Source organism: Hyalella azteca, unplaced genomic scaffold (assembly GCF_000764305.2).
Source record: "Hyalella azteca isolate HAZT.00-mixed unplaced genomic scaffold, Hazt_2.0.2 contig105, whole genome shotgun sequence".
NCBI lineage: Eukaryota > Metazoa > Arthropoda > Malacostraca > Amphipoda > Hyalellidae > Hyalella > Hyalella azteca.
This window is the reverse complement of record NW_025930466.1, coordinates 1,230-16,122: the sequence shown is the minus strand read 5'-3', so window position 1 is coordinate 16,122 and position 14,893 is coordinate 1,230. Positions and strand designations below refer to the sequence as shown.

At 39.4% G+C, this 14,893-nt stretch overlaps 1 protein-coding gene across 1 annotated transcript in view; it reads right to left on the bottom strand.

The window, feature by feature from the left end:
* LOC108667786 overlaps positions 1-14,229 on the bottom strand; it is a 32,851-nt gene extending 18,622 nt beyond the window's left edge. The window contains exons 1-5 of the mRNA XM_047882048.1: positions 13,907-14,229; positions 12,794-12,942; positions 12,417-12,591; positions 10,467-11,791; positions 7,732-7,781 (exon numbers count right to left, since the gene is read on the bottom strand). Coding sequence (XP_047738004.1) covers positions 7,732-7,781; positions 10,467-11,791; positions 12,417-12,591; positions 12,794-12,942; positions 13,907-13,963 — 1,756 coding nt within the window. The 5' untranslated portion in view covers positions 13,964-14,229. The remainder of the gene's footprint in view (positions 1-7,731; positions 7,782-10,466; positions 11,792-12,416; positions 12,592-12,793; positions 12,943-13,906) is intronic.
* Positions 14,230-14,893: the final 664 nt, after the last annotated feature.

Below are 14,893 nucleotides of genomic sequence, written 5' to 3'. Positions count from 1 at the left end.
AGACAGACAGACAGACATCTCAAATATACAGAAACTCATGCCCCTCGCTCAAATATACGACAAAAGGGCAAGAGGGCCCTCACTCAAAAGTCAACTTGAGGGCCTTATTTGCGGGCACCAGACCGCAACCGATATAGAACGTGGCTACAATTTCTTCAGAGGACAACAGGTAAAACCCAGGTAATTCGCAGGCCAGTGACCTATCACAGAGTTTACCTTTCATGATTGTCTTAACTTCAAACACTGGGAAAAATGAGCGAGATTTTCTACAGAAGACGAAGCATTTTTAGCGCTTGTATGGGTCATTCTGACAAAGTTTGGTCCGATAAAAGAGCACATATGCAGAAGAGTGTCAATACTTTGATAAAATGACCCAATTTTTTCTCTGTGAATAAACAACGTTCGAGTTGACCAAGCACTGACTGCGTTCACAATGCGAGCTGAAAACTCGGTGAAAAAAATAAGGGAAAAACAAATTTAATGGTTTTACATTTAAAATATCCGCTGATTTTCCGACCGTGTGAAAAGGAGGTTTTAACGTATACACGTTCCGTGTATACGTTTACGTGAGTCACGCATGGCTATCGCGCGCTGCACTTTATCTCCAGAAGCAAATATTATGGCTACCCACGGAGAGCATCAACAGAGCTCTGCACTACGTGGTTCAGCACCACAGTCTCAATCACTCCCCGCAGCACAATCATGATCGGAGTAGGCGCTAATCTATGTGTGTATGTAGCTTTAATATGTAGCTATTTCAGGACAATTTAGTAGACAATTCAATTTACCATTTAGCAAAGTGATTAAGGGGAATAAACTACCCTTAAAATTGCGCGGGCAGTAACAGTAAAGTACCTATAATTATGCTTTATTTTATTTTGAAAAACGCTATCTATTCCGTTAATTTATTTATTAGAAATAATTTGCATTATTATACTTATATTTATATTATAAATATAATAATGGATACTGACAATACTCATCATATTGCACTCAAATGTGAAATGAAAAACCATCGGCCACGTAGTTCATACTAGCATAAATACCTGAAGCATTCAAGCAAAGACAAATCAAACAGTGCGACCATCAATTCTAAATCACTCAGAGAAATGAGCGAGATTTTATCCAAATAGTGATGCACTTTTTGCCCTTTTGTGTGTCTGACCCAGTTTGGCTCGTAAAAACGGCGTAGCAGTGCTACGAGTAGAACGTGTATCACTATTTGGACAGCATAAACCATTCATTTTTCCAGCGTAATATTGCATAGCATATCTCACCTGTAGCTTCACACTCCCCCAGCCGTACTGACTCAAGTTGATCGCTTCTGCATCCTCTTGGCAAATGACGTGAAGGTTCGTCAACTTTTATAGTAGATGTCGAAACTTTTCTCGGCGTAAGGGAGTCGTCATCCGCGCATTGGTGATCGTTATGAGTGCAAACATCGGTAAAGATTTGATGAGATGAAGGTAAATAAGATTCATCGTTGATTTCAACACCGTGAGAAGCATGAATGCTGTTTTCTTCAGAGGATTTTCTTCTGCTAGAATATGCATTTTCGGGCGACATTTTTATGTGTTTGCAAGAATCGCAACTTGAATCATCACTCGATCTGAGTTTATCTTGAACTCCAGAACCCACAGCATTGCTAGTAACTCCCATGATTAGTGAAGCACTTTTTAAGAGTTCACTATCGGTCTCGGCACTAAAGGACTTGATTGTGTTCTTGGTCGGCACAGAATCCTCGTCCACGAGAGGAATCTCGCCCAGCGCCACCATTGAATTGGCTTTTCCTTGCCACGGAAGCCAGCCTCGCTTCGCCTTCCGGCCACCCGCCGCATGGATCCGGTCCCTGAGGGTGGCTGCTGACGACGTGAAGGAGCTCCAGGGACTCCAGGAGTTCCGTTTGACTTCAGGACTTGTGTGCATCGCATGAGAAGAATTTGCCGGGAAATCGGCAATTTTTTCAAGCAAAGTTGCGTTAAGTGTTTGTGTCGGGTCATTGGGGGTAATAGTTAAGGTGTTAGTTGGAATTGAACATCTCTCCTGAGTCGGATGATGATTAGCGATGTTATTGCTTTGAAGTTCCTCATGCCGAAAAATGCCGTCGATTGTTGATGCAAAAACTTTATTGAAAGACTCCGCAGGCCGAGACACATCTTTACCAATCATTTCCATACACGTTACGTTGCCACTACGCGCATTTTGTAGTGCATTCTTCTGCGACATTGTTTCTGCATCAATGACAATGGGCTCAGCATTACTTAGAGCGTCGCTGTGTAAAGTAGATTCTTCAAATGATAGCAAGCGGTTTCCAGATTTACAATCTTCATCGAGATTTGGGAAAACTGTTGACTCGAGACATACGTCACTGACAATAGAATCCACTTCATCGAGAGAAGCTGACGACATCCCAAAGATATCAACTAGACGTGGCTGGTTATCTATCAATGGAAGGCGAAGTTCCGTTATCACAAGCGGATACTCTTCAGCGAAATCTATGCTTTCCTCTGAAAATTCCCCAGTTTCCGATACACTTAACGAACGGTGATCGCCATTACGAAGGCTGTTTTCTGGAATCAAGTTGCAATCGTCAGGAGTGAAAGTTTGACTAAGGTTCTCAATTCGAGAACGCTTACAGGCTATATCTGCTGCATCAGGCACGCTAGAAACGCTTAAATCATTCCTCACATCACGGCTACGGAGTTGATGGCAAACAGACGGGTCATTTTCGATGCTCTGATCAGAGTCATAGTTGGCTTGGTCGCAGAAGTTGCACCGGCCATTTCTGTTTTTGTCGGTGCGAAGCATGTGGCCGCAACCATCTTGGCAAGAGCAACGATCGCTCCCACTACGCAAATGCGTTTTACTGCAAAGCTTGCTTGGCACGAGCATCGGTAACATGGTTGTAGCAGCATTTGTATCATCAGCAGCAGTCAATAAATCTCTGGTAGTGGTACCGAAGTATGAACGTTTCAAAGATATTGATGCATCTTCGAAACGAGGTACATAAGAACTAGAACAACAAGGCACGTACGAGAAAACATCGGGATGATGAAGCAACTCTCCATAAAACGTTTCGGTGCAATGGTAGCTGGGATCATCGTTAAACACAAATGGTATACGACTATAATCTACGTGTCTAGAATCGTAATACTGAACGCGACCATCGCAAATGCGTGCTTCTATGTGGGAATCCAACCAGGAATCGTCCTTTGAGAAGCCTGGAGAGTAAAATTCTAGACCAGGTTCAATAAAATCAAATCGTGATGCTCCGTGTTGCGCTTCAGTTTCGCCATTGACGTTACGCCGACTTCGTAGTTTAGTTTCCGATTCAGAAGATTTAGCGGGAAAGTCGATCTGCGGTGCAGGTGAAGCTGAACTGGAGTGACGTGTCAATGCGAGATCTGAACGGTCCTCTCTGTCGAGCTCAATGAACCTGGAGTATTGGTTGGGTCTTGACTGGAACCAAACATTTGCTTGAACCTCAACTGCATCAGAAAATGAGTTCCTAGCAAAATTATCGTTGTTATTATCGCTTCGCATGTTCCGTAACTGAATATGAACCTCCGATTTTTCGGAACCATGTATTTCATTTGTACCTACAGGTTCGCTGTCTTGAGTACCTGCCGAAGCCATGAGATAGGAAGACGTGAGCGATGGAACCTGTCTTTGAGCACTGCTGACACTTGAGCACTTCATGTATAATGATTTACTGTCCTCGTTATCAAGCTCGATTTCAGATTTGGCATTGCGCTCACAAACGTTGGTGGATACTAACGAACTTTCTGTCACAGGCGAATCACATTCATGGTGCGGCGAAGCGCCTGTTGTATCTTTGTTACGCAGTGCCACGGCACTCAATGTGAAAGTCGAAACGTGATTCGGGGAATCTTTCTGCAGCGGTGGTACAATACAAGAACTTAGGACGTTCGGTCGGCCATCAACAGGCGCAATATCTATCACAGTTTGGATGGCATCGTCATGAGGCACATAAATAGCACTGGGGCGTGGTCGAGTCTTAGTCGAGTCTCTGTAGACGGTCATACGTCTTGCATGCTCAGGAGCATGTATCGAACGATCCTCTTCTACGCACACTCTTGGGTCGTCGCCAAGACCCACATTAGAATCCATTAGCGGACGTGATCTTCTGTTTAATTTCTTAGGCTTCTCGTTATGACTCTCCAACCGCGGTGGAGAAGTCGTTTCGATTGCACTTGCTGCTTCTCTAACACTTGATCGGTTCTTCGATTTACAATCATTACGGACTTTACTGTTTTGGCGATGTCTGTGTTTAGAGGGCGGACTGTTACGCGAAGCTTCTAATACATGCGTATGTCTGTTGTCACGTAAAAAAGGGGCAGCTGGTGATGTTACGGGCGTATTCTGAGGAGACACCTGCAGCGAAAGATGCGTAGATCGAGATCGTCGTCGGCCGGCGGAGCGCGCACGCTGTCCGCGCATCACAGAGCGACCGCGATCGTCCGGACAACGGATTTCGCTCGTGGTCGATTTTTCTGATTCGTTCTGAGCATGTAGACTTGTGCTGCGAGATCCATTCCTGTTACGGCGATGAAGGGTGTTGTGTTGCGAACTACTGAGTTTGGGGGAAGGAGGTTTGCTGCCGAACGAGCGGTTGGGCAGAGTGGCGCAGTGTCGTGCTCGGTCATCATAGTTATGGTCATTGGTGAACTGGGATACGCTGCGCGACTTAGTAGGTCCGGACCATCGCCCTACGGTGCTCTCGGCGAGACCCATCCCACCAAACTCACCTAAACCAAACTTTTGGTGGCAGAGCCATGGGATAATCTCACGACAGCTAAACACTCCGGTACTGTAATCGCCATGACGAATTAATTCTCAATGATTGTAGGTAGGTAGTACATAAGAACTATTGCGACACAGGCCTGCAATATTGCTGTACAAGGTACTTGAACCAATGCAGAGTTGACTCACAAAATCTCACATCTAACCTAGAGGCTCCAAATGCTAACTTGTGAAAACTAGCAATTTACAGAAGTTAGATAGAAAACTAGATAGTCCGCATCTTGGCATTTCCCCATTTTTAGCACGGGTTTGCGGCTGTTAGACTAAACAAGGCATTTTTCTTTCAGAAATATTCTAGTGAAAATGAAAATTTTCACTAAAACAGATTTCGGAGCGTAACCGCACGACACACAGATTGCCAGACACTGCACTGCCATTGCTGTAATTTAGATTTTTATATTTTGGACAGTAATTATTTTAATTAAAATAATGACTGATGATTTAGTCATTAGCTTATAAAAAATATGAAATCTAAATATGAATAGTAAAAGTGTCTGAATTACAAGTATTTCCTTTATACATAGCAATCAAAATAAGAAGAAATATGATAACTTGTTCATTTCTTACATGCAGTCCAAAAACTTGATTTGATTATTTGGACAAATTTACGTTCCTACCATAGTTCTGCGGAGAAAAACCAAGAAAAACCGTATAAAAACACAAAATATCACACAACGTGGAAATTCTCCTCAATCTCACTCTCAACCATGAAAATTCACAGTTGGACGAAATGAAGACAAACAAAAACAACATATAACATCAGTCGCTAGGGATGTCGAAGCCACATGAGAAGTCTGAAGAAAGTTTATGTCGCGGCGAAGCATGTACTGTACAGAGGTTTTGATAAGCAAGATTGAATTTTAAGAGAACCGAACGATAGATCTGATGGAAAAGTGAAAGCAGCGTTTGTTCGACTAAATTGAACAAGACAAGTGAACAACAATATAAAAGCGGTAGTGAATAATATCAGTTTAGAAGTAAAAACCAACGCACATCGTCAAGTCTTTAATACCATACATATCATTGAATAAATTAACTCTGAATGAATTTAATAAAGTTATTTCGGATTAGATATGATCCTAATTTCAACTACAATACAAACAAGCATTATTAATAGGCATGAAATGCCAAAGTCGATCCAGGTAAATTAAGAAAGTTATAAGTTATGAACCATTAAATACTAATAAAATGATCACATTTCAAAAGACTAGGCAATAGTTTTTTATATTTTTCGCTACAATTCGGATAAATGAGTTATTTCTAAAATAACCAAGGCAGCAAAAATCACAGGATGAACAACTTATGGAAATTAGTTCACCGGTCTATTATCTCCCATTCAAACTTGAATGCAATAAAAATGTTTGCAGCTAAAGCCTTCAACTTTTAAACTTTTAAAGCTAAACTTTAACTTTAACAATAAAAATTATTGTAAGAGGCTTACAGAGGTCCCAAAAGAGGGGGNTTAATTATTACTCGCGTTCTCAGGGGTCATCGAGAACATTCGTCACACGCAGGGATAAAAAGCCGCTGGCACTCGACGGGTTGCGATGCTCCCAAAACATTCAGCAAATTCAAGGATTCAGAAAAATGCTTCTGAACGGGTAAAAATTCGAAGCCGCACAACAAACTTCGATTCCGATTTTGCAAAGTGACATGTTAAACGCACAAGTTTCAGTCGTAGGTATTCAGAAAATAAGAACCTTAATATCAAATTTTAACGAAATTTCGAAAAATTCACTTTTATACATGTTTATAAATCATGTTGAACACAATTTTCTCCTTTCCAACACCGTAGTATTTACGTATTTGCTTGCAATATGTATGAATAAAAAAATCACGATCAGCACGTGAAATAATTCAAACTCGAGCCTAATTAAATAGCCGAGAAGGTTAAACACGATCACACGGCAGCACCGGCTGCAGCTGCTGTCGGACAGCGCGCGACGACATCCACGCACCACGGCGGCACGCGCCTGACTAGCACTAGCACGGCGATAACTAATGTTATATACGAAGCAATACTTGAAACATCATATTATATGGGAACTAATTCAAGATAAAGATAACACCCTACAAGACTACTGACGTGGAATAAACGTTGAATTAAACGTGATAGATTGAATCAAAGTTACTTTGACGATACAACTAATTTCATATACGAAGCAATACTTGAAACATATTATATGGGAACTAATTCAAGATAAAGATAACACCCTACAAGACTACTGAAGTCTAATAAACGTTGAATTAAACGTGCTAGGTTGAATCAAAGTTACTTTAACGTTCTTTTCCAGAAGAGAATGGTGTAATTCAACTGAGATCGATCAGAAATTGAAAGGTGTAAAACTGGCCACACGAGCAAACTTGTAGAACTTCTCGCATGATAAAAAATCAGATGACTAAAGAAGGCAACAGCAACATTGTATTTCTAGTGAACTTTAAATAATACAATGACACTTGATTATCTCCCAGGTCATCTCGCAAAAAAAAAAAAAATCAATTGCGAACAAATAGGCATTCAGCAAGCAATTGTACTTACCGTTACTGTGACCGATTTTCAGAAATACTTATAAAATATTCCTGTAATGAAATGGTAAAATTATTGAACTAACAGCGCTTGCAGCAGCCACTCACAGCAGAAATATTGGTCTGTAATGAACTAGCGGCACGCGGAGCTGGAATATCATATTATTATTATTAAACTAATTATAATATTATGATAATAATATTATAATTAAATAATATAATATGATGGATAATTAATTATAATTATAATTAATAATTATTAATAATAATTAATTGATAATTTAATTTAATTTAATAATTTCTTTTAATTAATAATTATTATGTTAATTAATCAATAAATAATTCTGGTGTAGATAATTAATTAATGATTAAGGAACTGACTGCGGCAGGTGACGGGGGCGGTGAAGACGAGGTGGGCGCAAGCGTCGCACCTGGTACATGATGGGTTCTGGTGTACATCATGGGTTCTGGGGTACATGATGGGTTCTGGGGTACATGATGGGTTCTGGTGTACATGATAGGTTCCGATGCATTACACACACGTCAAGTGTTTACATCAACAACAATTAATATCTGTATTACAGATATAAATTGTCATTAATTGTATACCAGACATCAATTGCTAATTAAGGTACAGACCGCTTCACACCTCCTGGCCTCACGAGGCCTGCACAGCTTACTTGCTGCACTCCGAGCTTGATTCCTCATTCACAAAGCGCTAAAACAATATATATGAAACGTATTTATATTATAGATAAAATATTCTAAAAAGATGATTCCCTGCACGCAATCACTACGTTGTTGTAGCCTGCTGTCAGGAAATGTTTGTTTCAAAAAGATCAAGATGAAGATGCTGGCGAATTAACAATTAAATATTTTACCGTTTAAAGTTTACCGTTTCAAGAAGATCAAGTTCAACTTCTTACATTTCGTGCGCGAAAAATAATTTTTTGTCTGCAAGCACACGCAAAAAGTAATTATAACACGAATTGTTATGACAATGAAATAATTATGAATTATGTCATATATTTTTTGGGAGCAAATAACTCGATAAGAACAAGATGGCTTTGTGTAATAAAAAATGGATAATTTGTGCACGTGATTAATGTGTGTGCGATATGTTATGATCGGAGATATGTACTGACAACGAATCATAGAAGAAAAATAATCATTCATCATAGTATTGTTAATACAATTGTCTGGATGACTATGTTCAAAGACGCATAATTGGTCGATATATGTCAATAGCGAGCACTGTTCCTAAGTTCTTCATTCAGACGTTCATTTGAAGAATTGAAAAGATGAATTTACCCCACAAACGATGGAATTGATTATTCTGTAATGAGGGAAATGCACCTCTGTATTGGGAAATTGGAGACCTTGTGGGGAATTGCCGCCTCTTTAATGGGGATGAAAAGGGACGAGAGATTCGATGTCCGCTCATGAGAATGAAGCATGAATTACACGCTAAGAAGTTTAAGAGAAAACAAAGATCGAGAAGTTTAAGAGAACACAAAAATCAAGACAATGAGCAAGCAAATCAACGGTGATACTAAAAATATTCTACTAATATATTTTTTATTATAATATTAATTTTAAGTACGGTTACGCGTTTTCAGGTCGAGGCCCAAAAGCTACATCAATAGCAGCTCAACGAGCGTACACACGCGAAATTAGGTTAAGTTAAGATACGAATGGAAATTTTATATAGAAAGACGTGCACATTTCAAAAACTGATAAAAAATTTATCGTAGAATAGTAGTAAGAAATATTTTAAACATTCTTTAATAGAAATACAAAAAATGTAATGAACGCATGTTTATTTAACATGAATAAAAAATACACACACATAATGAGCATGCATACATACCTCTACATACTTTCTTCAACTAAATAACGTTTATATAAATTCATTAAAAATTAAATGGTCGACATAATTTGGCATCAAAATCACGGCGGTAAAATACAGCAAGTCTTGTTAAAAATTTAAGACAACAATCATTTAATTAAAATTGTTTTCACATTGCATTTCGACGAACGACGATTCCTGAACAGTATGATTTTTTGATAATGCGGTTATAAAATTTCACTGAAATATTCTAATTACCATGCACCATCAATATTTACGCAGAAATACAATACTATTAAATTTAAAAACGTTGATATTGAAAATAATTGCCTTGAAACACTCCTTCCGCGTCAGTATAGTACCATGATTGAGGGTGTAGTTCGAAGCTTCTCCAAGTTTGTGATCCTAAAACAAACTGATTCTCGATGTTCAGTAGAAAATAAGCCTTTCATGAATTCATCATTCCTTGCTGCAAAAGTGTTCAACAAAGACAAAGAATAAGAAAAATAAAATTAACACTGGATATAGGTATACCTACTGATTAATGTTCGGATGGGGTTTGCTCTCAAATATAATGAAAATATAAATGGATTCGGAAGAAGATAATACCCTGTCCCTGTTCAAACGTTTTTGTGTAGGTAACTTTTATAAAATGTTCTGTTTGAAAGATTCAGCTTCAAAATAGACAAAATAGAGCAGCCTGGTCAATTTTTTAAAGCAGGTTTAATGCGAACTTCAACGGCCGTGAGACATGCAGCACTAGCAAGAAAATTTTCTCACACTTTGATTTCTAAGTGATAATAAAGATCCAATTAAATAAACGACAACATCAAGCAAACAAACGCAGATCGAAATTAAAGATCATTTTATGTAGCAGAAAAGCCGCTACCAAAGATGAACGAAGACATGCAACAGCACCAAGACATCACAGCATAACAATGCTGTACTACTGAAGTGCACAAAGAGTTCGGACTAAACAAATTTGAGGTCCAACAAATATCTCGCAATGTGAGATGTTGTAAAAGAAAAACATTCATCGTAATTGGGCGGACACAGTTGGTTAAAAATAATAGCTGATTTGAAATAAAATGGTCGTGTTCAACAATGTCAACCTAGTTTTTCTTAGGTGTGGATTGGACTCGAACCATTTATCTTCACAAAAATTAATCAACGTCAGCGCTATTCATATCACAATTCCCGGTAACTTTAGTTACATTCAGTAACAAAAGGTTGCAGAAACACAGAAAGAGCACAAAGGAAGCCATGCCGATATCTAACCTCCTCCCAGCCAAATGAACTCTGCTGCGTGGGCGACGTTGAGAACGAACGCCGCAATGGCCACATGATCACGGCGCCCCCCATGGCAGAAGAGACGTCGTCTTCAGGAGCACCACTCACGACGCAGCATTTCCTGTGAAGAAGTCTCATGCCATCGTCGACTGTTCCGTCTTCAGAACGCTGCAAAAATCTTGCACTCGTTTTAGACTCGTCATTTGCGCCGTGCCGAGCGAGGTTCTTGCATGCCATGTCGTGTTTGTGACCGCGGTGATGCAAGAAGAAGGGTTGGCCGCGAGATGGACATGTTAGTGATGACAACGAGCTGCTGCGATTACCGCTACTGACAGTGCCGTCATGCGAGACCACGCTTCGGTATGAAGGACGAAACGAAGCAACACTGTGGCGGTCATTTGGTCGTTTAGTTTTCCTTACTTCGCTCTTGCTGGACCCGAGAGCATGAGGCTTTCGGGGTTTTTCCATCGTCAGCTTCCTGGGGACAAGTTTCATCGGACTTGCGACTGGAGTAAGGTTGAGGTCACAGCTGCGCTCCTGCGACTCATCATCATGACCGTAAAGAGTGTCATCACTGTCATCACTGCCATCACGTCCTTCAGTGAGCGTGTCAGCAGGATATGTGTCCGTGTGGCCATCAGTCAAAGAATGTGATGACACTAACAAGTCTAGTCCAGACGAGCAGCCCTCAGCTCCAGAGCAGCTAAATGTACCATCCCGAGCAGTGTGATAAGATATATCAGAAAGACCAATGGAGTCTGACTCGTCTTCCATGAGTTGGTATTCGGTGGGGTTGCAGTTCGTGCATGAATCACTGAATTCGTCATCAGAGGAAACAATTAGAGATTTTACACGAGAATTTTCCACCAGCAGTTGAGACGCACCGGCACTGCCATCTGCTGGGCAGCTCACCACTTCTCCAAGGTCATCCTCAATGGACTCGCAAGATCGTTCCTGGAGGTTGGGTAGCTGTTGACGACCCCCTTTCAGCTCTTCAAGCTCGAATTTTTTACCGGCCATGAGAGTTTGGAGTTGATCATAGGGAACGTTGTTGCAAATGTGGCAGTTAGACTCTTTCTGACAAGATTGCCCGACTCCGTGTTTCAGGGAGTGCATGAGCACAGAAGTCAGAAGGTATGAGCTGGCAGCTGAACCCTCGTGGTAAGAATGACGTGCTGGTCGCCCTTGGTGTCTGGGACAAGACTGAGGTCTTCTTCGTCGCAGCTTCACTACACTAGCACTAGTGGCTAGACTATCACTAGTAGCAGCATTAGCGTCACTACCACCAGCACTAATCACACACTGTAAAGAGCACAGGTTATATACCAATACAAAATGCACTAAATTTAGTACGGTTAAGAACAATGAACGAAAACAAAACCAGCCCAAACAACTATGAAACTAAACGGTTTGCCAGCAGTAAATTTTTGATGAGTGGAATAAATGGAAGTGAGTGAGTAAACGATGAAGTTGCAGTAGGATGAAAAAGGTCAACTGCAATTGGAAAGAATTGGAAAAAAAAGCAAAAGGGAAAAACTTCTCTGATAATATGTTTTGTGTACAGAATCAAGTAATAAAATAATTGAAATTAATAATATGTCTTACACAAAAATGTTAATTGAATAAAGATACCAGACACACTTCACAGTTCCTACCAGGGCAATGATTGTAGATTCAAATAATATTGATAAAGAAGTTATTAGCCATGAATTAAATGGAGGAAAATGCACAGTATGATTTCACATACATCTGACCTCAACAGCCACTATACCTACCAACATGATAAGTAATTCTCATCTGACATGATATTTCACATTGAACAAACAACACAGAAGGCAAGCAGAATCAGTAAACTCGGTCCCATATTCCTTCTTAAAAAAACACAAGACAATTACAAGGTGCTTATAAATTCTAAGTTATAGCTCACCTGTGCCCCAATAGGTAGCAGTTCTATATGCTCCCCCCGACTGAGGGAAAGTCCATTGTTTCTGTTGGCCACTAGGGGAGATGAGGGGGAGGAGTAGCACCCTAGTCCTCCCGCAGCACCCAAACCCCCACCCACTCCTCCAAAGCTGCCCCACCCATACGATGGAGATGACCTACTGTAGTGAAAAGTAAAATAAATAAGCAAATAAAAAAATAATAATATGTACCTGCAATATAGGCCGAAATATTGAAAAAAATTCACTACTAGCCCTTTTTTTATCAACTTCATCCATTTAATAATAAATACGTAAGTTTTAATTTTCACTTATGTACAGAACCCAAAGGCTGGTGAGGTTCCATTTAGTGTTCTAAGCTAACCTGGAATTGGAGGCTGTGCTAGTTTTCCGTAGAGCACCTAGCAGCCCCCAGCCTTGCAAGATGTCCCCAACAATGCCTCCAAGTTGTCCAAGCCAACTTGCACCAGCTGCCCCTGCAGTGGGGCTTTCTCTTCCTCCCCAGCCACTGGCCTGAGCAAATCAATTAAAATTAATTTCAAAACCACAATATATAGAAGTTGACTTTCTAGACATGCTTTTTAGCGCATTTTCTCATTTATGGAAAAAATGCACTATTGTTGTCTGTCTGGCTGTCCGTGACCTCAAGTTTTCGTCAACAAGAAAATGCGCTCTCTGTCACTCTGCAGTGAGTACTGAGTTATATTTTTTATTAATTACTATAGTACATTACAATAAGATAAGATAGCAATAGATATAAAATAAACTAACTGAAATACAAACATGACCAGCGACATGAAATTGAATATAGCTGATAAAAGTAGCAAATGTAATTTTATATTTAAAGTGAGGCAACATAAAATCCATAGAAATTATTTTTAATCAAAAAATATTTTTTAATTATTAATTCTGTCAAATGATTCATGTATTGTTTTCAACTTTACGCAAGTGTGCAAAATTTCATATTGATTGGAAAAATAGAAGTGTGTTAAGTATTGCTTTTAAGATTTGTAGCAGTCAAATAAACAAACAAATAACACGAAGTAAAGTTCAAGAGAAATCTTGTAAAAAGTCTGCTTTGACACCATGTTTTCAATCTAACTAAGAATATCTGGCAAAAATTTCAATAAATTCTATACAAAAAATCCTTTATTGTTTAATGGGCAGGGCAGCTTTCAAAAATTGAAAACTTAAATGTATAATTTTTTCTCATTTTTTTAAAAATAAAAGAAGCAAAATCTTTTAAAATACTTGTAATTGACAAAAATCAAAGCCTTTACTGGTGCACAGACATTTGTCTCATTTATGGGAGGCTTCTGCCTGGTTTCTAATTACACCAAAATTCTGACATTGCTTTTGAAGATGAATATTTCAGATTCATTAAAATTATATGATTTTTAACTTGCAATATTTTAGTAAAAGGTAGGATTTTTTTCAAATTTTGACTTCACCTAATTTCCTCTGAAATATGACTTGCCTGATTATTTGCAGCAGAACGTCGTCGGACTCCAATTGGTGTAGAAGGCAAGGACATGATACCTCAGACCCAAAATTTAGTATTGAGTATTGACAAATAGCCCAACAGCCTTTTTTGGCAGCAGGATATTTGCTATTATAAATACATGATCTGAAAAAACATAATAAAATAACTGAGGTAATTGAAACACTGCTACAGACTACTGTCTAGTGTCTACAGAGTGCTACTCCTACTAGTGTTAGACTCATAGACTGTTAGAGAAAAATCAGATTTACTCACTGACATAACTAATTGCTTAGAATGCCATAGAAGTAGTAAGATGAAGTTATTCATGAACCAATTCCATAAATAAGAAACAAGGACTATCTGGCCAACCAGGCAAGAGATAGTAATGAATATGCAGCAACTGAGCAACACATAAATTTCAACTCTCCACCAACCAGAAGGGGGCACAGCCGTAGGCACAAATTTTTACACTTAAATAAGAGTAAAATTTCACCAAGCATTAACTTTAAACTTTACCATGCATTAACTTTACTAAGTCTCAGAACTAGAAGCCGCAGACAATGCTTAAACTCCGTAATTCAGACAAACGACATACTGCCAGAAGATAATAGCGCCGTAGGTCTTCGGCCAATGCTTAAGCATGCTCGCTCATAAGCAGGCAGTTCCCCATCCGGCTGTACCTACTCCGGCCTAACCTCTTCTGGCCTAACCTATTCCCGCTGTCCTGGCTCACAATTGACCACCTTTCTAACTTCTTGCAGACAATGAGGTAGGTATGTGCACAAACTATGCTCATATATAAACAATGCTGGCAAAATGGCAGACAGCCACTTTCTGCATTGGCGCACGCAAAGTATTTAATTTTGAAAGTCCTGCCCAAACGTTAGCTTAATTTAATTGACTTATTTTGGAAACAAATTAAAAAAACTTGAACTTAGACAACATCAGCTTGTTTTTTGAGAATGTCAATCAACTACTTGC